Here is a 24,218-nt window from a genome sequence, read left to right as displayed (position 1 = left end):
TGAACAAATACTTCTGCTCAGTATTTACCTGTGAGGCACCAGGATCCGGCCCACAGCTGCAAACAAGAGAGAGCTCAGAAGACCCGTTCAGGAATTTTGAATTTTCCACCAGCAGCATCTACCAAGAATTGTCAAGGCTCAAAGTGTATAAAGCCATGGGACCAGATAATTTGCACCCCAGAGTGCTTAGGGAATTGAGAGATGTCCTGGCAGAACCATTAGCCGCGCTCTTCAATCTTTCCCTGGGCACGGGAAAAGTTCCACTAGACTGGAAAACAGCTAACGTCATTCTGCTCCACAAAAAGGGATGCAGGTTAGACACTGCAAATTACAGACCGGTAAGTCTCACATCAATAGTGTGCAAGCTTATGGAAACATTGATTAAACACAAATTAGACACGGTTATGGATGACGAGAGACTGAGGGATCCACACCAGCATGGATTTACTAAGGGGAGATCTTGCCAATCCAACTTGATCAGCTTCTTCGACGGGGTAACAAAAGAACTGGATAAAGGAGAGTCCCTGGATGTGTTGTATCTGGACTTCAGCAAGGCTTTTGACAGCGTCCCACACCGTAGACTTCTGAACAAAATGAGTTCATTGGGGCTAGGAGGAATATTAACTGCATGGGTTAAAGACTGGCTCAGTGGTAGACATCAGAGGGTGGTGGTAAATGGTACCCCCTCTGAAAGGTCGGAAGTGCACAGTGGAGTACCGCAGGGCTCGGTCCTGGGCCCAATCCTATTTAATATCTTCATACAAGATCTGCCTCAGGGACTTCGGGGAAAAATTGCATTATTTGCCGATGATGCTAAATTGTGCAACATAGTGAGCGGAGATACCATGCCTGACGCTATGACACAGAACATACTTGTTCTGGAACACTGGTCTACTCTTTGGCAGCTGAATTTCAATGCCAAAAAGTGTAAGTTAATGCACCTTGGTGGCAGAAACCCATGCAGAACCTACACTCTGAATGGTGAGATCTTGACCAGAACTGTGGCAGAACGAGACCTGGGAGTAATCATTAATGATGATATGAAGGCAGCCAATCAGGTGGAGAAAGCCTCATCTAAAGCTAGACAAATGCTAGGTTGCAGCCTCAACCCAGCCCAAGGATGTGTCAGCATGTTGCTCCAGGGCTTCCACTTGATGTCAAGCATCAACATCCAAAAGATGCTTGATGCATTGACCATCCTCGGGGAAGTGTAATTCACCTGCTTCTCGATGCATTCTTGACGTTCACTTCAATGCTCTACTTCAAAGACCTCTCGAAGAGAATACTTCAGTGATTCTGACCTATTAGCACATATTGTTATCTGCCATGAACTCGTAAGGGCTTTGGTGGAATATATGTTGGAATGTAATGTTTCAGTTATGACCTTCCTGACTAATCTGCAGATGAAACATACGGTATTCCATTTGATCCTTCTACACCTTCTCCACGTTGCAGATCTCTACCTGAAAGCTTCACTTTTATAAGCTTTGTGCATCAGATGGGTCAGGCTCTTCCTATCAAGATGGGGTCTGAAGAGGAACCTCATGCAGAGTTAATGGAACTCCTTGACTTTAAAGAGTAGCCTAGTGAAAGCATAAAGGTTCCACTCTATACAGTTATAAAAGATGCTTTCTTTTAAAATTGAGAGACCCCTTTTACTGTCCCAGTAGCACCCTGCAAGCTAGACTCACTTTACAGGATATGAACTTGTCCTGGTCTTTCATAAAACCAATTGCGCTATCCGCTCATACCACATCCTCTGGCAACGCTTAACTATTCTCTGAGTGAAAATAAATTTCCTCCTATTGGTTTTAAAATTATTTCCGTGTAACTTCGAGTGTCCCCTAGTCTTTGTAATTTTTGACAGAGCGAAAAATCGATCCATTTGTACCCGTTCTACTCCACTCAGGATTTTGTAGACTTCAATCATATCTCCCCTCAGCTGTCTATTTTCCAAGCTGAAGAGCCCTAACCGTTTTAGTCTTTCCTCATATGAGAGGAGTTCCATCCCCTTTACCATCTTGGTCGCTCTTCTTTGAGACTTTTCTAGCGCCACTATCTGCCTCTTTTACAAAGCCGCGCTAGTGCACAAAAAAAACCAAATCAAAGATCAGCAGAGGAGATGCCCCCCCCCCCTTTGCCTCCAACAGCTCCTCCCCCACCCCCACTCCCTCCTCCTTGTTTATAATGGCTGGCCAAAGGCATGCCTACTCTCTCCGGCCAGCAGGCCCGCCTCTTCAAAATGGCAGGCCTTCCCCTCCCTGGTGCATCCTGGGATGTGCTAGGGAGGAGCCTAAGGTTCTGATTTGCCCAGGTTGCTTTAGGCCCCTCCTATGGGTGGTATATAAAATTCTGGAAGGAAGTTAATTAGTATGACACACTATGTGATAATAGAGGATATCAGGAGGGAGGGAGACATTCCAAGTCTCTGTAGTTATTCTGTCATTTGACTTATCAACTTCTGTTACAAGGAGATTATCCAAAATCCTAGATAGGTACAAATATATGTGTATATATATGTATATTCATGTTTTTTTGTATTTTCATATTGTAGACTCCTGATGCAGGTATGATAGCCAAAACACTACTACTACTATTTATCACTTATATAAAGTATAATAAAGACTAGTATTTCTTTAGATCTTGTCCTCTCCACTATGTTTTGCTGTTTGTGGAGGTTGGTTCTTTTATGGTATTTCCCCTAGCCAATCCAGTGACAGTCCTTTTCCTGAGAAGCATGGTCCTTGGCTTCCTCCCCAATCCAATATAAGTATGCCTTTGAATTTCTGAATTCTTTCCCCACAAATATTTAAACTTGATTTTTCATTAGTTCCTAAAGCCAGGTGTCCCCTTTTTTAAGAAGAAATCTGACAAGCCTAAGCTTAGCTGCTTGCTGCTATAGAATTAAGTTTAGTGTTTTAGCTGGGCTGAAGCAAAGATTCCCCAATAGAAAGACCATCCTAAGAGACATAATGGGGAATCTGTTTCCCATTAGACCTATTTGATAACTCTGTGCACCAGTACCCTTCATGGCCAAAATATTAATAAAGTTGAGCAAAGAAATGTGTTTGGGGCTGATGCCAAAGTATTGTGTGCTATAGGCAAATCTTTAGTCTTACACATTCTTTTAATTAATTTAATTTTCAGATTCCTATTCATTGGTTTTCCCTTCAGAATTTTTGATAATTAACATTCAACAATTATTCTGTAAAAACACATAATTAGACTTTTATGTTTTTAAATATTAAACTTTGATTTGCAGGTAAATAGAGGAGCTGGTAGCTCTTTGAGTTTGTGTGGTTGTTAGAACTTAGTATCTTGCTCTGGCTACAGCAGATTTTGTCGTTGTCGTCCATGTCATTCCCCCCCCCCCCCCAGCCGAAGCTGCTGCCTCATAGCACTTCCTTGTCTTGCTTTTAATGGATGTGCTAGTCTTGAATGATGTTGCCTATGTTTTCTTAGCTATTGTGATAATTAGGAAAGTTAAACAGTCTCATCAAATTGTATCAGGTTAGAAACAAGGCACTCTTTATATCAGGGGTAGGGAACTCCGGTCCTCGAGAGCCGTATTCCAGTCGGGTTGTCAGGATTTCCCCAATGACTATGCATTGAAAGCAGTGCATGAAGGGGCATATATTCTTTGTAATTTTTTTCTATTCTTGCTTGTGTAAAAGGAACTGCTGAAATAGTTATCATTTTGCCAAGAAAAAAAACACAAGGCCTTTTCTTTTTGTGTTCTGAGCTGTGTCCCCATTGTGTTCTGTAGTTAACTTGTTTTAATAAGAAACATTTGTTGCAAAAGAAACATTGCTAGACTTTAGACAAGACAGTATTATATGCTATTATGGAAACTTCCCACTATTTCCCCCCCTTATGTTTGCTACCTTTTTCTAGTTGCTTTTATGTATCCTGTTACCATATATGGTCTTTCCTACAGTCATATGTTAAAAAAACTGACCCATATGAAATTCTATAAAAGGTGTATGCAGTACTCTGAATAAAGAGGAGAGAGAGAGACTTCTTTTTGCCTATTTGAGTGTGTGTTTTTCTTTATAAAAAGATGTCCCCGGATGCATCTGTAGTCAGGACAGCAGAACGAAGCTAATACAAATTGGGACCTGGTCGTTTCAGTGCATGCACATAGATCTCATGCATATTCATTGGGGAAATCTTGAAAACCCGACTGGAATACGGCTCTCGAAGACCAGAGTTCCCTACCCCTGCTTTATATAATCTTCATTCCATGCATTTTATTTCATGGGAGTGTAAAAATTAATGGATGTGATATTTGAAGTGTCATGGTTTGTTCTCTAGGGATCCAGTAAGACGTAGTTTAAAGTGGAAAATATACTTTAATCCAATTTGTGTAAGTATTAACCATGTTTAACTTTTCAAAGAGGATAATTTGCTTTATTGGGTAGACAGTGACTGTGAAGAAAACCCATCCATCTGCTCTTTACTGGTGTTATTACATTCTTTTATTTCATTTTATTATCAGAAAGGAGCCTAAAATAATTAGAATACAATGTCTCTAAACATGATCCAGTGCCATGTGAATTTCGATAGTTCTTTTACTTCATAAGACCCATCCATGTGAGAGAGCTTGTGATTTTCAGTATGAATTAAAGTAAAATTAGAGCCTGACCAAAATTAGCCGCTCAGTTTCTGCAGAAACCAATAACAAAACTGCCCCTACTCCCTCCGCCATACCTTACTAAAAAAGTCCACTCCAGAGCCCATCCATTGGCAGTGATCCCTCCTCAGTTTCTTCCCTCCTAACGATTCCTCTCTGCTATCCCTATAATCCCACCTGTAAGCTCTTTCCAGGCTTACCGTAGGATGCCCTGTTGCCTAGTAGCATCTTTGTGAGGAGGAACCAAACCCTACTTATTCCTGCCCCGTGCCGCTGATTTGTCTCAATGGCTGCTGTGACCTTCCCATTGGAAGTCCTAGCAACTATTTTGTGATTGGAACCAGCATGGAAAAGAGCAAGTTCCTCTTTATGCTGGTTCTGTAGGTACACAGTTGCAAAATAGCTGCCGAGATTTCCTTTGGCAGCCTCAGCAGTCATTATGATGATTAGGGTTTGTTCCTGCAGCCAAAGAGGCGACTAGATCAACAGGGCTTCCTAAGGTAGGCCTGGGGAGGTCTGTGAGTGGTTGGGCAGGGTGAAGGGAATGAGGAGAGAATAATCATTGCAAGGGGGGGGGGGTGAGTGTGTGTGTTGGTTTCAGCCCAAAATGTACATGCATTTTCAACTGAAACCTGAACCCAGATTTTGGGCCAGTTTTGGTGCCTGAACTGAGACTGAAATTTGGTCAGCCTCTAATTAGAATGCTGTCACTCTTTATAAAGTGAGGATAGTGGGTATTTCAAATGCATAAAATGTTTTCTTTATTTTCATTGCTTTAGGAGAACTCAGTAGGAACGCTTCCCAATCTTCAGCCAGAGCAAACTTCTGTACCTCTCCTTTTTGCCTGCACAGCCAGTGCCAAAACAGTGGTAGCCAATCCTTTGTTGCATCTCACTAATTTGACTCATGATATATTAGATACCATAATTAATCTGGGTTCACCACCTCATCCAGATATACAGAACAGCAAGGTAATCATTTTTTTTTAACTTTTTAATGAAATGTAATTTCCGTGTTGGTCCACTTGAGTACCTAGGAATAAAATAAATTCATAACCTTTATTACTGGATTAACTTTGTATACTATTTAGCCTTTATGAGTTAGACTTCACTGGATCAAAATAAAATGCATTACTTTGAAAAGCTAGAGTAGTATTACTAGCTAGCTATAAATTTTTGAAATCATACCAATATAAAAGGAACTTCTGTTTTTATTTTCTAAAGTTTTTGAGATTTACAGGCATTGTTGGTTTTAATACTACATGCCTTGTCATGAGGATTAGTTGTTGTGTAATTTTTATATTTCACTTTTTTTATTAAAATTTTAACATAATTCACAAGAATATTCCTCTTGTACAAGAAAAACAGATGAAAAACTTCAAAATACAACCCAGCAATTTACAGCCAAACTAAAAAAGGGAAAAAAAAGAAAAAATTTAATCTTTCTTAGACCACAAACTCAAAAGGAGGAGGAGACTGAATAGAATGAAGAGAAACAAGAAAAAAAAAGAAACAAATAAGAATAGGCTTAACAGCTTTAACCCCCCCTCCCCCTCCAATTCTTTCTGCTGTTCATTAAACCTTCCCAGCTGCTAGGCTCTTCAAGTCTAAAAAAAGCTCATAACTGATCTGGTGTATTGAAGACATATTTAACTCCCAGATATTTTATCAACCATTTGCACGGATATGCCAAAAGAAATGTTGCTCCGAGAATTAGTCTCAGTTCTCATAGGAAGAATAATTTTCTCCATTCTTGTGACGTCGGGGAACATCCACACTTTTTTTCCATGAAACAAAATTTGCGGATTACAAAAATATAATCTCATAATAGCATTCATATCTTGTTCAAAGACAAAAGATATGAACAATGTAGCCCTCTCTGTAGATTCAGAGACTGTATGTTCTAATAATTCAGTAACATTTAATGAATCTGTCTTTTGTGGTGGCAATTCTTCTGCTCCTGGCATAGATCCAGCAGTTAAAAAAAAAAAAAAAAAATTGGTAAATAGTAAATGTGATTTAATGGTGGAATATGTTCAGGGGAAATTTTTAATATTTCAATTAAATATCTCTAATACATATCTGCAGGTGGCACACCAAAAGCCTTCGGGAAATTCAAGAGACGGACATTTAACATTCTGTTATAATTTTCTAGTTGCTCAATTTTTCTACTCAACATAGTCCTTTTATTAACCAGACCGTTAGCTAGAACTTGAATACCTGCTACATTGTCCTTTACATCTTTTATCTCCTTAGAGAAATCTTCTTTAAGTTTCAACCACTCAAGAGGCTCCCAAATTCTTTCGAGCCTTATGACCGCCAGTTTTATTGTTTCAGAGCCGGCTGCCAAGTCGGCTTCCAGAGCTCCCTGCTCTGCATGAACTCTCACGAGTCTGACTCCCTGATTCGGGGGTCTCCCTTGTATACACATCTTCACATGGCTTCCCCGATTGGACTGCAAGTCAGACAGGGTGCAGCGGTTGAACAGCTAATGGAGGGGAGAGAAACCTCTAGCTGCTCTTCCAGCTGAGGAGGGCTCACGCAAACCTCCAGGTGAGCCAACAAGGTTAAAAGGAGCGGCAGTGAAGTCCAGAATTGACTTCTGAGTAGGGGTAGAAGTCCTCACTGCAGCGGGCTCGGGACGGACACTATCCTTACACTTAGAGTATGGCATTGCTGAGGAAAATAGGGAAAAAGAAACGCTTCCGAACTGAGCTGTTATCACCGCCAACTCGGTGCTGTTGCCATCTTAGCACCTCCAATTTTATATTTTACTTAATTATAATTTTAGTGCAATATGTCTAGTGGTTCTCACCAAAGTCTTATACAGAGGCATCAATACCTCCTTTTACCCACTAGCCATACCTCTCCCTATGCAACCTAGCATCCTTCTAGCTTTCGCTGTCACCTTTCCAACCTGTTTGGCCACCTTAAGTTCATCACATACAATCACACTCAAGTCCCGCTCTTCCGTCGTGCACATAAGCTCTTCACTCCCTAATCACTCCCTAACCTGTACCATTCCCTCAGGTTTTTGCAGGCCAATTGCATGACCTTGCATATCTTAGCATTAAATTTTAGCTGCCATGTTATGTTATGCCATGCTTTAACTGTTTAGCCATCCCTGTTAGACAGTGGCATACCTAGCATATGTGACACCTGGGGCCCATCATTTTTTGACACCCCCCCCACATCTATATCAAAAATATGATTTTTAGTAACAATCCACATATCATTCAGTCTTTCCTCAATGGCCTTAACTTCCCTGAGCACACCTTTTGCTTCTTGATCATCCAACGTTCCCACAGATTCTCTCACAGGTTTTCTGCTCCTGATGTGTCTAAAGAAATTGCTATAAGTTTTTGCCTCTTGCAAGTTTCTCTTCATATTCTTTCTTAGCTATCTTTATCACTACTTTGAAGCTAACTTGCCATGCTTGTGTTTCTTCTTATTTTCTTCATTCAGATCCTTTTCCCATTCTTTAAAGGATGTTTTTTTGGCTCTAATAGCTTCTTTCACTTCACCTTTTAACCAAGCCCGCTCTCATTTCCTCTTCTTTCCACCTTTGCTGATACGTGGAATACATCTGGTCTAGGCTTCCACAATGGTTTTTTTAAAAATAACATCCATGCCTGCTTTACAGTCCTAACTTTGCAACTGATCCTTTTAGCTTCTTTTTAACCATTGTCCTCATTTTATCATAGTCGCCCTTTTTTTTTTTTTAGTTCAATAATTTTTATAATATTTTTGTTACAGAATATAACAGACAGTGACCACGTAGCTCGCCCTTTTGAAAATTAAAAGCCCCTATAGTGTCTTCTGAAACTAAACATGTCCAAGACTGAGCTCTTCCTCTTCCCTCCTAAACCTTCTGTTCCTCCTCCTCCTCCATTCTCCATCTCAGGAAATAATACTGTCTTTTGTCCAGTATCCTCTGCTTGCAACCTTGGGGTTGTCTTCGATTCCCACCTCTCATTTTCTACACAAATCCAACAAACTGCTAAGGCCTGTCACTTCTATCTCTACAAAATTACCAAAATTCATCCTTTCCTCTCTGAGCACACTACCCGGACCGTTGTCCATACTCTTGTAACCTCAAATTTAGATTACTGCAATCTACTTCTAACTGGTCTCCTGTAGTGCCGCCTCTCCCCCCCTGCAATCTGTGCAAAATTCTGCTACATGACTCATCTTCTACCAACCTCGCTACATTCATGTCACCCCTCTCCTTAAATCACTTCACTGGTTTCCTATCAACCTTGGCATACTTGACCTACAAGTGTGTTCATTCCACTGTTCCTCAATATCTCTCCTCTTTCCTTTTGATATCCCAGAGAACTCTGTTCCTCAGATAAGCTGCTCTTAGCTGTACCCTTCTCCTCTACTACCAGTTCCAGACTTCATTCCTTTCATCTAGCTGCCCCCTATGCATAATAAATTACTCGAGTTGGTCTGCCAAGCCCCTTCCTTTTCCTTGTTTAAAAGCAGACTGAGAACCCACCTTTTTGATATAACATTCAATCCATAACCCTACTCCCCACTGCCCACCAACCCAGCCAGCAGATTAACCATTCCCTTTAACTGTATCCATGACATCCTGTTTGTCTGTCTTGTCTGTTTAGATTGTAAGCTCTTTCAAGCAGGGACTGTCTTCTTTGTGACTCTATACAGCGCTGTGTATGTCTGGTAGCGCTATAGAAATAATTAATGTTAATAGTTTAACACTGCTACAGAAGGAGAAAATAACTAATTAATTTGCCACAGAAATCCAGAAAGTAAATAATTTTTTTTTCTGCTTTACAGATACATGTAATGCATACTTTAGCAGCATCCCTGTCTGCTTGCATTTATCAGTGCCTTTGTGGTGGCCATAGCTGCAAGTAAGTGCAATTGATGAATATGTTTTTTCCAACTCTAAAATGTATTTTTGGCTGTAGATGTTGTTTCTGTACTGTTGAAGGTTAAGTTTAATCCTTTACCTTTAGGTTTATATTTTTTCAGTAGATATTAGAATGGGAAATATTAAATATTTTTTGTCTTAAAATAAAAATGTGAAATTTAATATTAAATAGTATCATACACATGTAATAATTTGACACTGAGGATCAATTGAATACTTTTTCATTTTTGATTTATTAATCATTGCGATATATTTTCATTCATCTCTGTAATGTCTTTCTTTAACTCTAGTTCACCACAAACAAACCAGTTCACTGGTATGGTATATCAGAGTGTGCTTCTTGCCCATCGACAGCCTTTGAGAACAATGAGCTTAGATGAAACAGTCACTCCTAATACATTACCTTATCAGTGGCCAGGTACATCTCATTTTTTTAAATATTTTTACTTAAATTATTTTATTCTGTACCAAGTGGTTTATATTAAGTACACAAAACAATAGAAAAGTAGGAATGTGGTGTCACAGGTGAAAAGGACTTTATTTCAAGGATGATATGATGATATGATATTTTTATGATTAGGAAATTGTGTGTACAGTATACCAATACACACTAGAATTTTCATAATTGCTTTCTTTGCTGTGGTTGCCATTTTGTTCAAAACAAAAAAAATCTTTCAAACCTTTGCTTTTTTATTAAACCTGTAATGATCATTCAGATTGTTCTCTTAGTGCCTTTTGAAATGGGATGGAAAAAGTTTAGACAAAATGGATAATGGCCAACCTAGCAGCACATTGCAAGCACTTTGTAGGGTAGTCTTCTACTGAGATTCAGGATCCTGCAGAGACCATATTCATAACACCTGGGTGAGGGTGTCCCAGTCATTTCAAAGCAAAATAATTTTAAGGGCAATTCTTCAAATTAGGTACTCATGCTACATAAATGTTTAAAATAATGATGTACGTGTGCATATATATGCACATACAAACATAAATGTTGCACACTGATCTGAGGGTTTCATCAAATCCTCAATGGTGACACCTAGATCCTGTTCCCGGGTGATGACTCCTAATGTGGAACCTTGCATCAGGTAGCTATAGTTCGGGTTCCTCTTTCCCATATGCATCACTTTGCACTTGCTCACATTAAACATCATCTACCAACATGACATCAGAGGGAAGCCTTCCAGGTCAGCCGCGGGCCGTGTGTAGGAACTTTGTTCGCGAGTTTGTGAAGACAAATGTAACTGGGAGGAGGGAGCCGGCCAGAGGAGGTAAACACCCGTGGGAGGGAGGCAAAATTTGGGACACAGCACAGAGGGAGGGAAAGTTGAAAAGGGCTATTTTGGGACACAGAAGAGAAGAAGAGGGGCGTATTAGAACAGGAAGGGAGGAGCAGGGTTGAGTTGGGACACAGAAGGGAGGGAGCACAGACAGACAAAGGAGAGAAGGATCATGAACTTGGGACACAGAATGGAAGGAGGGGGAGCATGAACTTGAGACATAGGATGGAAGAATGGAGGGAGCGAGGGAAAGAGATATACTGAGGTGGGGGAGGGAATTGGAAGAGAATTGTTGAGCATAGGGAGGGAGAGAGAAATATTAGACGTGGTGGAAGAGGCATGAGGTACAGATGCAATGTGAAGAGATGAGAGGGAAAAATGTTGGATGTGGTGCTGGAGAAGGAACAATAGGAAGTATGAAGAACAAAAGTAAGTGTAAACCTCCTATCTTTTCTTTCTATTTAAACTACAGTACTTTATTTTGAGGACTGTTTCTTTTATGTTTAATGTTCTTTAATGTTTTTATAGACTGTGTACTGTACAGGATCTGAGTTACATACAAATTCAACTTAAAAATGGTTTAAAAACGGAACTCATTCTCAACATGGGGACTGCATTATTTACAGGCAATCCCCGGGTTAAAAATGAGTTAAGTTTTTAAAGCTGTTTTTGTCAGATTTGTATGTAACTCAGAACTTGTAGATTTTAAGGTTCTTGCTGACAAAAGGGCCAACTGTCCCTACTAGTGTTCCCTCTAAGGTACAGCATGCACAACCACACACTATTAATGTGGCCATGCTACAGAAGAATTGTAGGAGTCTATGCCACTGGAAATACAGATCAGTGAAATCAAATAAAGTCGCAACCATATTAAGTACAAGTCTTACTTAAGTTAGGTATCTGTAACCTTGCTGGAGAGTGGCAAGCTCAAACCTAAATTATGGATCCGCTATGTAGATGACACTTTTGTCATTTGGCACCATGGATGGGAAAAAGTCTGTGAATTTCTAAACCATCTGACCTACAGCCACTCCAACATAAAATTCACCATGGAGACATAAACCAATGGATGCCTTCCTTTCTGGATGTAATAATCAGAAAGCAGTCAAATGGAAACCTGGGACACACGGTATATAAGAAACCCACCCATACCAATACATTATCTACATGCAGAGTCACATCACCACCCATCCACAAAAAGAGGGGTTCTATGCACACCAGTGAACAGAGCACTAAGAGTTTGTGACCCAGGCAGCCTTCAGAAAGAAAAGGATACCCTCCATGACACATTTCTTGCTAATAGCTACAGCAGAAATGCTGCCTCTCTAGCCCTAAAACTTACCAATGAACTTTCCTGCCAAAATTCAAACCTGAGACTAACAAATTTTCCAGCCACATTTCAAATTTGTGACCAATGAATTTTCTTGCCAAAATTCAAAGTCATGACCAATGGTCCTCCCTGTTCTCATTCAGGTCAGTGGACTCGCTATATATAAAGATAAACTGCAGACCTCATGACATACCCTGAAGAAAGCCACAGCATGATGGCTGAAATGTCGGTTTTCCTACCCAGATGTGGCAAGACCCGGACAACAGCAACAATCAAGGCAGTATTAGTTCAATATGGCTTTAGAGCCGCACTTTGGGTGGAAACTTTGTTAATATTAACACTTGACCAGATTAGACATGAAATGGATGATGATCAAGACTTTTGCTTGGTATTGTTAGATGTATCTGGTACGTTTGATTCCATAGATTTGGGATTGTTACTGTTGAAAATGAGAGCTTGGGGAGTGAAAGGAAAGGTGTATGAGTGGTTTCATTCCTTCTTGACAAATAGATCATTGAGAATGTTGACTGGGAGTGAAGTATCTGAGGTAGTGGACATTTTACATGGAGTGTCTCAAGGATCCCGACTCATTCACGGCTGACTCCTGGACCAGCACAAGCACACAGATCCTAAACATAATGGCCCCCATTAAAACCAGGAAAATGAAAAACAAAAATTTGGATGGTTGGTTTGATGCTGAATTAGGATCAGTGAAATGGGAATTACGGAAACTTGAAAGACTATGGCTGAAATCTGGTGACAGTAAAGAGAGAACCAATTGGAGAACAAAATTAAAAGAATACAAAAAACTTAACTACCAAACGCACTAACTTCTACGCACTAAAAATCAGCTCCCCAAACCCCGACATCAAAAAATCTTTTCAAAATAGTCAACAACCTTTATGACATTCAGACCCTAACCCGCCCTACCTCAGACTCCCCTCCACCGGCCAATACCCTGGCCAAGTTTTTCAACAGCAAAATCTCCAATCTGAGATCCTCCCTATCGGTCGTCACAACCAACCATCTGAACTACCCAGTTGCTCATCCCTATGACGAACCTAGGGCTGATCTGCTCTGGAACAACTTTACAATCCCTACCTGGCAACAATTCTGCATGCTCTACTCAAAATACGCTAATTCCCACTGCAAACTAGACTGTTGCCCACCTAATGTAATGAAAGTTGCCACCTTCAAAGCCAAGTTACACACTTGACTCTCTTCCCTTTTACAGTCGGGCATTTTTCCTGAGGACCTAGGCCAGATCCTAATCACTCCGATTGTAAAAACCCCCAAAGAACTCATCAACCTGACATCAAATTACAGACCCATTGCGAACATCCCCTTTTTTGCAAAGTTAATGGAAGGTCTGGTCAACCAAGACTTAGTAACCTATCTGGACAAATTCAGCATTCTAAATGACAACCAGTCAGGGTTTCGTCCCAGACACAGCACCAAAACTGTTATTGCTTCTCTACTAGATTCTCTCCATTGCCTGTTTAGCCAGGGCACAAGTGCACTAGTCTTTCAGTTTGATTTAAGTAGTGCCTTTGACTTAGTTGATCATTCCATCCTCTTAGACTGTTTGGAGTCAATCGGTCTCTCGGGCAATGTTTTAAAATAGTTCCAGGGTTTCCCAAGTAAACGATCATACCAAGTTTACAGTGACAATACACATTCCTTCATCTGGGTAAACGCATGTGGAGTCCCACAGGGCTCTCCCCTGTCCCCCACACTGTTCAACATCTACCTGGCCGCACTATGGAACCTATTGCAAAGCTTGAAAATCAAATTCTATATTTATGCTGACAACATTACCATAGTCTTTCCCCTAACCAACGTAACTCCTGAGACAAAAAATCACCTGGCATCTATCCTAAAGCAAATCGAACTATGGATGGCCAATTTCAAATTGAAACTCAATTCAGAAAAAAAACAAATTCTTCCTGGCAAGTCCAAACGACAAAATCAAAGACTTAACAATCTCCTTGAATGGTCAAGTCTTTCCTGTCACAGACTCCATAAAAATTCTGGGAGTGACACTAGACCGCAACCTCACCCTTGAAACTCACACCGACTTACTAGTCAGAAAAGGCTTCTCCGCCTTATGGAAACTAAGAACCATCAGAAAGTACTTTGATGCAACCTCATTCCGCTTACTCGACTACTGCAACATTATCTACCTGGGGTCCTTAAAAAAAAAAAGCATCCAAAGACTCCGTATCATCAAAAATTCATCAATTCAACTGATCTTTGGGCTAAAAAAATGGGAACACATAACTTCCCTACTACCAAAAACTCCACTGGCTACCCTTGGAAGCAAAAGTGCAGTTCAAGTTTGCCTGTCTGTGTTTCAAATCCATTCTTGGTTCAGCCCCCTTATACTTGGTTCCCCATTTTACCTTAGACTGTCCATCCAGACCAACCCGTAGAGCTCATCTCTTCAGCTATCCAACTCTAAAGGCCTGCCATTACAAAAGATACCTGAACAGAACACTTGCCTTCCAAGCAGGTCATCTAAACGATTGGCTGAGCAATATTATCTCGCACTCCTCATCCTACCTAAACTTCAGAAAATTATTAAAAACTAACCTATTTAACCGATTTGTAATCTTTGACCTCTTACCCGACCCTTGTCCCCCAAGATCTCTTTTGTCATTCCTCTGCTTCCTGCTCACCGTACATTTGACCCCTTATATTGTACCTATTCCCTGCTTACATATTTTAATTGTATCTATATTCGCTGATTGTACTCATTCACTGATTGTCCAGCCCTTCTTTGTTGTAAACCACCTCGAACTACTACGGCTTTGGCGGTATATAAGAAATAAAATTATTATTATTATTTTGGCCCTCCTTTTTAATGTGTATCTGGCCTCCATAGGAAGGATTTTTTGAGAAACTGGATATTCACTATCGGCTTTATGCCGATGATATGCAGTTTTTTCCCCCATTTTATCTTGGGGGCAGATGATTGTTAAACAATTAACTTGACTGTATGAATGTAATTGAAGGATGGTAGGAAGAGAATAATTTAGCTTTGAATGTAGCAAAAATGGAAGTGATGATAATAGGGAGAAATGGTTGGGTACATTGGCCCACTATTGTACAGTTGGGGGATCGTGTAATTCATGTGAAGAAAGAATTGGGTTTGTCACTTAACGATGAAAGCTCAAGAGGCACAAGTTGTGCAGTCATTATTGAGGAGGTTTAAATCTCTCATAGCGATGACTGATTTTCAGAATGTCTTATAGAGCATGGTATTCTGTAAAATCGATTACTGCAATGTGTTATATTTGGGAATAACAAAATGTAAATTGCATGCACTACAGGTAATACAAAATGCAATAGCAAGAGTATTGCCAGAAACAAATCGATTTGTATTTTACATTACATTATATTACATTAGGGACTTCTATTCCGCTTATACCTTGCAGTTCAAGATGGATTACAAAAGAACTAACTGGACATTTCCAGTGAAGTTACAACAGTTTTGGTTTTGTTTTGTTTTTTTTGTTACAAGGGAGGAGAGGTAGCTGGATTAATTCCGGAAGAACTTGCAAATTGGATATTAAATTGACTGTACGTTACTGTGTGATATAACATAGATTACAGTTAGAGTACAAATAAGATTATGTTACATTTCAGGGATCTGAATACTTCGTTGGTGTTTTGGGGAGGAAGAGATTATTTAAGTGGAGGTTTTGGGGGAGAATTTATCTAGGAGGAGGGGGAAGGGTTGGGTTAAGATATCTGGATAAATTTTTTGAAAAGTATAGTTTTGATTTCTTTTCGAAAAGTTTTGAAGTCGCCTGTTGCCGTCAACAGGTTGGAGATGGAGTGGTTAAGTTTTGCTGCTTGCGTCGCCAGAAGGTTATCAAACATCTTTTTGCGCTGAGTGCCCTTGAGTGGAGGGAAGGCAAAAGGGTTCGGAGTTCTTCTTTGTCTTGAGGTGAAGATCTGGTTTAGGCAGTTGTTTAGATAGGGGGGGGGGGGGCGGAGCCGTTTAATGCTTTGAATAATAGACAGTAGAATTTGAATTGAATTCGTGCTTGCATAGGTAGCCAGTGAGAGTCTAGGAAGGCAGTTGTAATATGATCATATTTTCTCAGGGAGTAGATCAGTCTGAGGGCAGTGTTTTGTATAGTCTGAAGTTGTTTTATCATGTTGGCAGGACAAGGTAGATAGAGGGAATTGCAATAGTCCAGTAGACCCAAGACTATAGACCCAAGACTAGGGATTGGACAATTAGCCTGAATTGTGCTGGGTCGAAGAATTTTCTTATTTTACGTAGATTTCTCATAATTAAAAAAGCTTTCTGGGATGTTTTATTGATTTGGGACTGCATTGTGCAGCATCTGTCTGTCGTTACTCCTAGGAGTTTGAGTTCGGGCTGTATTGGGTATTTGATGTTTTTAATTTTCAGTTCTGTAATGGTGGGAGTTTTGGCCTTTTCGAGCAGAAGGAATTTTGTTTTATCTGAGTTTAGTTTCAGTTTGTGGTCTACCATCCATTTTTCCACTGCATCTAGGGTTATTTCCAGTTTTTCTGTAGTGATGGGCTCTGGGTCGAAGGGGAGGAGTATGGTGATGTCGTCTGCTTAGCTGAAGGATGTAACATTTAAGTTATCTAAAGTGGCTCCAAGTTTTGAAATGTTATACTGGCTGCCAGTTGAATGGAGAGTGCTGATAATGGTACATTGAGTTCTATATGGGCAAGTGCCATGCTACCTGCAACAGTTGTTGTCTGTATATGTGCCATGCAGGAAGTTAAGATCTGAGATAACCATTCAGTTGATAATTAATACTGTACAGGTCAGTCTTCATTTTCAGTAGCTGCTACAAGATTGTAGAATAAGTTATCAAAGTTTTTGTTTATGTAAGAGCATTGAACAGTTCCATAAACTACTCAAAACTCATCTATTTGTGCAGGGTTTTTTATGTTAAATTATGTGAATCTAGATTATGAAATTAGATGATGCTGTTTGTGTCCATTTTCAGCTGAAAATTCATTTATTTTAAAATTTATTTCCCACCTAAGGCCTATGCAACTAGTATAGGTCTTAGGTAGGAAATATATTTTAAAATAAATGAATTTTCAGCTGAAAATGGGCACAAATTTAGGAGCTTGGCTTTTCTGAAAATCTGTCTTATTAGTAGATAGGTTCCACTGCATAAAATGGGACCTATGGGAAAGGCCATTCATTTGAGTTATACAGAGCAAAAGCACAATATGTCTACTTTTGGATATAGCAAAAGCAAAAACATAAACTTGGAAGCGGCACTACGCCAAATACACACATAGCCATTTAAATGCACATACATACTTGAGTGCTCAGAAAAAAAGTTGTCTCTTCCTCTCTCTAAGAAATCCCAGTGCTTATCCCACGCTTTCTTGAATTCAGACAATCTCTGTCTCCACCACCTCTTCGGGAGACTGTTCCATGCATCTACCACCCTTTCTGTAAAAAGTATTTCCTTAGATTACTCCTAAGCCCTCACCTCTTAACTTCATCCTATGCCCTCTCATTCCAGAGCTTCCTTTCAAATGAAAGAGACAGGACTCATGCGCATTTACGCCACATAGGTATTTACTAAACTAAACTAAAGCTTAACTTTATATACCGGGTCACCAACCTAAGGAAGCTCGACTCGGTTTACAACAATTATATAAAAATTAAAGAAAGTTTACAATGATTAAATAAAAACTAAAGAAAGTAATAGCAAAAGTTTCAAAGAGATTAGTTTTCAAAATGTTTGGCAAAAAGAGAAGTTTGCGGAAAGATTGGAAAGAACTGGGGCTCCTCAGAATTAAGGGGAGTTCATTCCATAGTTGAGAAAGTTTAAAAGCCAGAGAATGACTGAAAATATTAATTCCTTTAATTCCTTTTCTAGATGGAAGGTAGAGTTTGAATTGTTAGATGTCTCTTGCAAAGGAAAATATGTAAGCATTCCATAATAAGAGAACGAGGGGAATAAAAATGCCATATAAAATTTTGAGAAATGCAGGCACATTTGAATTGAATTCTAAAATAAACCGTGAGCCAATGAAGACTCAGGAGCAAAGGGGTCACATGGTCAAATTTACTTTTTCCAAAGGTCAGCTTCGCAGCAGTATTCTGGATTAATTGTAATCTTTGGAGACAAATCTTTCTGATGCCAAGATAGATAGCGTTACAGTAATCTAGTTGAGATAATATGATTGATTGGACCAAGACAGAGAAATGTCAATGATGAAAAAGATGTCTAATCTTCCTCAACATTCGTAAACTAAAAAAGCATTTCTTGACCAGGGAATTTATTTGCTCCTTAAAGGTAAGAGAGGAATCAAAAAGGACTCCCAATATCTTAGATAAGAACTCAATCGGCAAAGAAGCCCCAGATTCCAAAGCTACAGTAGGAGGAAGACAGTCCAATTTTCTATCATATTTCCCCTCTTCCACCTTTCCTCCAAAGTATACATTTAACATTTTGAAAGGGGATGTAGACTTTCTGTAGCCACACTCTGTTCACAGGATACATCTCTTAGCAAGAGTGGAAACATTTCAAAATCCTTAAACAAATTCTTTTTATCTGTATTATGCTAAGGGTTTTATAAGTACTAAATCTCTGTGACAGTCAAGATTTTTTTTTTCACCACAGGGATAACTTCTCTGATTCACATTATGAATTCTGCTGGGGAGGAAGCCCAACCAGGGCTTACAATCCTGCTTTGTGAAATTCTAACAGCTGTCTATCTAAGTCTCTTCATCCATGGGCTTGCCACACATTCCAGTAATGAATTATTCCGCATTGTGGCACATCCTCTTAATGATAAAATGTGGTCTGCTGTATTTGGAGGAGGAGTTTGTGTTCAAGGGAAGGAGCAAACACAGTCGAAGTCAACAGCAGGTTAGTTTGCTATTTTACTTTTGAACTGCCATGTCAAATAATTTATTCTTTTTTTTTTCCAGACGTGCGTACTATGAATTGGTACTGAAACATGTGCTAATTACTATTTATAACATGCAAGTTTTACAGTATTTATATTGTGATAAAAGTATGAAATGTGATTTTTTTTTTAATCTGAGTATACAAAATTGAATGACTTTCTCTAAACAAAACTTAACTATTTCAGTTTTAAGAGAATTTGACTTGACAACTTGTAAAGTTGGTTTAAAGCTGATAAGGTCATGTAGTTTGTGACAAATTGAATTAAACTAGTGATTGTCTTGTCATCCTCATGAACACAGTGGTCTTTTTCTCCTCTTGCCAGCCACAAAAGTGCTTCTCTTAGGTGCAACTGTTGCTTGCTTAAAGGATGTCAAACTCATTTTAATGTTGGACTTCAGTGACAGAAATGCTATTTTAACTGGACTGACTGATTAGGGATGTAATGCTGTGATGGCTGGGCTAATACCTAGAAAGGAATAAAATAATAATGATGGAGGCAAAGTCAACATTAAAGCCTCTCAACTGCCCAGGCATCTCTTAAAAAAGACATAGGGCTCCTTTAACAAAGGAGCATTAGGGCCTTAACGCACGGAATTGCACACGCTAAAATGCCGCGCACGCTAGCCGCCACTGCCTCCTCTTGAGCAGGCGGTAGTTTTTTGGATAACGTGCGCTAATCTGGTGTGTGCGCATCTTTGTAAAAGGAGCCCATAGTGTGACTCCATTAAATGCTTCAATAATGAAACTAAAATTTGGTTGTCCTGATCTGCTTCTAAATTTAATACATATAAGGATAAAAAAGAAAATTGTAATTACCGTTTTATTTAAGTAACTAAGCAGTTGCTAGTGCAGACACAAGGATGATAGGACACTTCCCTTATTGCACAAATTACAGGAACTCAGCTGCATCAATATATCCTGCACCTTCACAAACAGACCCCCAGCTACACACATTTATACATTTTCCACCTCCTCAGATATACCACAACTAGTTAATTACTACCCATTTAATCATACCCATCTACCCAAATGTACCCATTCACAGGCACACACACTCACACCATTGCAGTCACTGAGGTACAGACTTGTACACAGAGGGGCTCATTTTCAAAGAAACCTATGGTACTTTGTGTCTGAGTACTTTGAAAATGAGCCCCATTTGTAAAAATCCCCCACTCACTACTCATGTAGTCTCATGCACCCATCAGTTCAAATCCACTTACTCATTCACACAGCACTGAACTTATACTTTTCAGACACCTAATGTACTCACACAGGCAAGGCCGATCCAAGGGTATCGGATGTCCTAGGTGATCCTTCAGCCATGCCTTGAAACAGAAAAATATTGAAACATGATGGCAGATAAAGGACAAATCGGTCTGCCCATTCGTAGCATCCACTATCTCCTCCTGTTCCTAAGAGATCCCATGTGCCTTTCCCACACTTCCTTGAATTCAGAAACAGTCTTTATCTCTATCATCTCTACTGGGAGACTATTCCATGCATCTACCACCCTTTTGGTTTAAAAAAAAGTATTTCCTTAGATTACTCCTGACCCTATCACCTCTTAACCTCATTCTATGCCCTCTCACTCTGGAATTGCCTTTCAATTGAAAGAGACTCATCTCATGTGTATTTATGCCACATAGGTATTTAAACATCTCTTATCATATCTCCCCTCTCCCACCTTTCTTCCAAAATATAAATATTGAGATCTTTAAGTCTGTCCCCTTAAACCTTATGACATAGACAATCAATTACTTTAGTTGCACTTCTCTGGACTGACTCCATCCTGTTTATATCTCCAGAATTAAACACAATATTTTATCAGGGTCATCAGTACCCCCTTTTCCTACTGGTCATTCCTATCCCTATGCACCCAAGCATCCTTCTAGCTTTCGACATCACCTTTTCAACCTGTTTGGCCACCTTAGGATCATCTCATACTATCACACCCAAGTTCTGCTCCTCTTTCATGCACAAAAGTTCTTCACCTCCCACCCCCAAACCGTACTGTTCTCTTGGGTTTCTGCAGCTCAAATGCATGATCTTGTATTTCCAAGTTTCCAAGTTTATTAGTTTTTAATATCCCGACCATCAAACAAATGTCTGGCCGGTTAACAATAAAATTAATATAGAGTTTAAATGTAGTAGAATGTGCATGAAGATATCTAAAATTAAACATAGATGACAAAGACTATTTAATGCTATTTCTTAGCATTAAATCTCAGCTGCCAAATTTCAAACCATTAAGAACATAAGAAGTTGCCTCCGCTGGGTCAGACCAGAGGTCCATCACGCCCAGCAGTCCGCTCCCGCGGCGGCCCATCAGGTCCATGACCTGTAAGGTGATCCTTGTCCAAATCATTTTGTTCCTCTTGTCCTTCTATCTATACCTTATCATAACCTATCTCTGTCTATATCCCTCAATCCCCGTATCCTTCAGGAATTTATCCAATCCTTCTTTGAAACCCGATAGTGTACTCTGTCCTATCACAACCTCCGGAAGCGCATTCCAGGTGTCCACCACTCTCTGAGTGAAAAAGAATTTCCTAGCATTGGTTCTAAACCTGTCCCCTTTCAATTTCTGTGAGTGCCCCCTTGTTCTAGTAGTTCCCAGTAGGCAAAATAATCTGTCCCTTTCTACCTTCTCTATGCCCTTCTCTATCAGGTCTCCTCTGAGTCTCCGCTTTTCCAGGGGAGAAGAGCCCCAGCCTTTCTAACCTGTCTGCGTATGAAAGGTTTTCCATACCTTTTATCATTTTCGTCGCTCTTCTCTGGACCCTCTCAAGTATCACCATGTCTTTCTTGAGGTTCGGTAACCAATATTGGACACAGTACTCCAGATGCAGGCGCACCATCGCGTGATACAGCGGCAGGATGACTTCCTTCGTCCTTGTTGTAATGCCCTTCTTAATAATACCCAACATTCAGTTTGCTTTTTTTGAGGCTGCTGCACATTGTGCTGTCTATTTCATTGTTGTGTCCACCAACACACCCGTCTTTTTCAAGGGTAGTTTCCCCTAGCATTGATCCCCCCATTTTGGAGCTGAACATCGGGTTCTTTTTCCCTACAAAATGGGGGGATCAGTGCTAGGGGAAAGTACCCTTGAAAAGACTTGGGTGTGCTGGTGGACACAACAATGAAATCGACAGCACAATGTGCAGCAGCCTCAAAGAAAGCAAACCGAATGTTGGGTATTATTAAGAAGGGTATTAACAACAAGGACGAAGGAAGTCATCCTACCGCTGTATCCTTAAGCTTTGCTATGTTCTTCCTCATGCTTTCCACACCATCAGGGGTGTCTACTCTGTTGTAGCTTTTTGTATCACCCACAAAGAGGCAAATCTTACCAGTCAGCCCTTCAGCAATATTACTTTCATAAATGTTAAAAAGGACAGGGCAAAGAAAACCTTGAGGCACATCACTAGTAACATCCCAGTCCTCAGAGCGATCTCCATTGACCACTACCCTCTTGTCACCTTCCACGCTCCCATTTCCTGACCCAGTGCATCACTTTGGGGCGCATCCCAAGAACACTCAGTTTATTTATTAGACGTCTGTGTGGAACACTGTCAAAGGTTTTGCTAAAATCTAAATACACCACATCTAGCACACTCCCTCTATCCAATTCTCTGGTCTCCCAGTCAAAGAAATTGATCAGATTTGCCTGATAAGACCTATCTCTAGTGAATCCATGTTGTCTCCAGTCCTGTAATCCACTGGATTCCAGAAACTTCACTATTCTCTGTTTTAAAAGTGTTTCCATTAATTTGTTTGCCACAGAAGTCAGACTTACTGGCCTGTAATTTCCTCCTTCTTCCTTACTTCCATTTTTGTGTAGAGGGACCATATTTACCCTTCTCCAGTCCTCCGGTACCACTCCTGACTCTAGAAAAGCATTGAAAAGGCCAGTCAGTAGAACCACCAGAACTTCCCTAAGTTTCTTCACCACCCTCAAATGTCCACCATATGGCCCCATTGGTTAGTCTATCTTTAATTTAGCTAGCTCCTAATGAACACAACCCTCTGAGAATCGATCAGGGTCTACCCTATTTGCATCTGTCTTCTACAGTCCTGCTCCTGGCGCTTCAGTCATGAACAAAGAACAGAAATATTTGTTAAGCCAGTCAGTCTTTTCTTTATCAGCTTCTACATATTCTGTTCGTCCCTTCCGGATTCCATATGCTAGGTGTTCAATCCCAACCCGTAGTCCAGGTGTTGCAGAAATCCACATATTTTCTGAGTGTGTGGTGCAGTGGTTAGAGCTACAACCTCAGCACCCTGAGGTTGTAGGTTCAAATCCCTCACTGCTCCTTGAGACCCCTAGCACATTAGATAGAGTTTGAGCCCACCGGGACAGATAGGGAAATATAATAAAAATACCTTAATGTAAACCACTTAAGATATAAGTGGTATATAAATAATAAAATAAACACATGCTCCACCCCCTTAGGCTGGGAGATAGCAACAACCCTAGTTTCAATTTCTGCAAACAGTCCGAGTAGAAGTCTATTGCTGTTGCTCTGCTTCTGTTTTATTTTTTCACTTAAATTTCACTTAAACTTAATTTCTCAGTGGTTTCGGTGCCTTGAGACCCCTCCTCGGTAGTCCACTGTCAGAGAAAAGGGCGCAGTCCTGTGGTGCTAGACTGCAGCTTCACAGAGAAACTCTGGTGGATCTGTGAAGCCAGCCTGCCTGCTGTGTGCCACCTTCTGAAAGTACCCAGAGTCCCTACCCGTGGAGTTTGCTGGCTGGTGACTCTGTCACAGCTTTCTAGCACATTCTGAGTGCGTCTGGACAGAAACCCACCAGGGTTTCAAGGCGCAGGCTGCCTTTCCTACCCCCGACCGCATGGCAGAGGATCCATTGGGGGGGAGAGGGTGTAGTCAGTCTCTGGTCAGCTAGCAGTCCGAAGATCTTTATTTCCTTGCATTTGGAGCTGTTTCTGAGGCAGAAAATCCCATTTCTCCATTCAGCTGCTTTAAAAACGCTGACAGGCAAAAGCACTACAGAGACTGTGAATACCTCAATTATTTTCTATGGGAACTTCGGGGGTGTTTTGTAAATTGATTTAAACTCTGTTTTTCACAGTTTCTATGGGTAGTGCTCAGGTCCCCTCCTCCCCAGACCCCAAATCACT

General features: G+C 40.3%; 1 protein-coding gene across 2 annotated transcripts in view; it reads left to right on the top strand.

Annotated features, from left to right (window-relative positions):
• DMXL1 (Dmx like 1) overlaps positions 1-24,218 on the top strand; it is a 367,266-nt gene that overhangs the window by 215,608 nt on the left and 127,440 nt on the right. For both annotated transcript variants that reach the window (XM_033929039.1, XM_033929038.1), the window contains exons 25-28: positions 5,413-5,604; positions 9,436-9,512; positions 9,823-9,950; positions 18,784-19,032. In XM_033929039.1, the coding sequence (XP_033784930.1) occupies positions 5,413-5,604; positions 9,436-9,512; positions 9,823-9,950; positions 18,784-19,032 (646 nt within the window). The remainder of the gene's footprint in view (positions 1-5,412; positions 5,605-9,435; positions 9,513-9,822; positions 9,951-18,783; positions 19,033-24,218) is intronic.

Source organism: Geotrypetes seraphini, chromosome 1 (assembly GCF_902459505.1).
Source record: "Geotrypetes seraphini chromosome 1, aGeoSer1.1, whole genome shotgun sequence".
NCBI lineage: Eukaryota > Metazoa > Chordata > Amphibia > Gymnophiona > Dermophiidae > Geotrypetes > Geotrypetes seraphini.
This window is presented reverse-complemented; position numbering and strand designations above follow the sequence as displayed.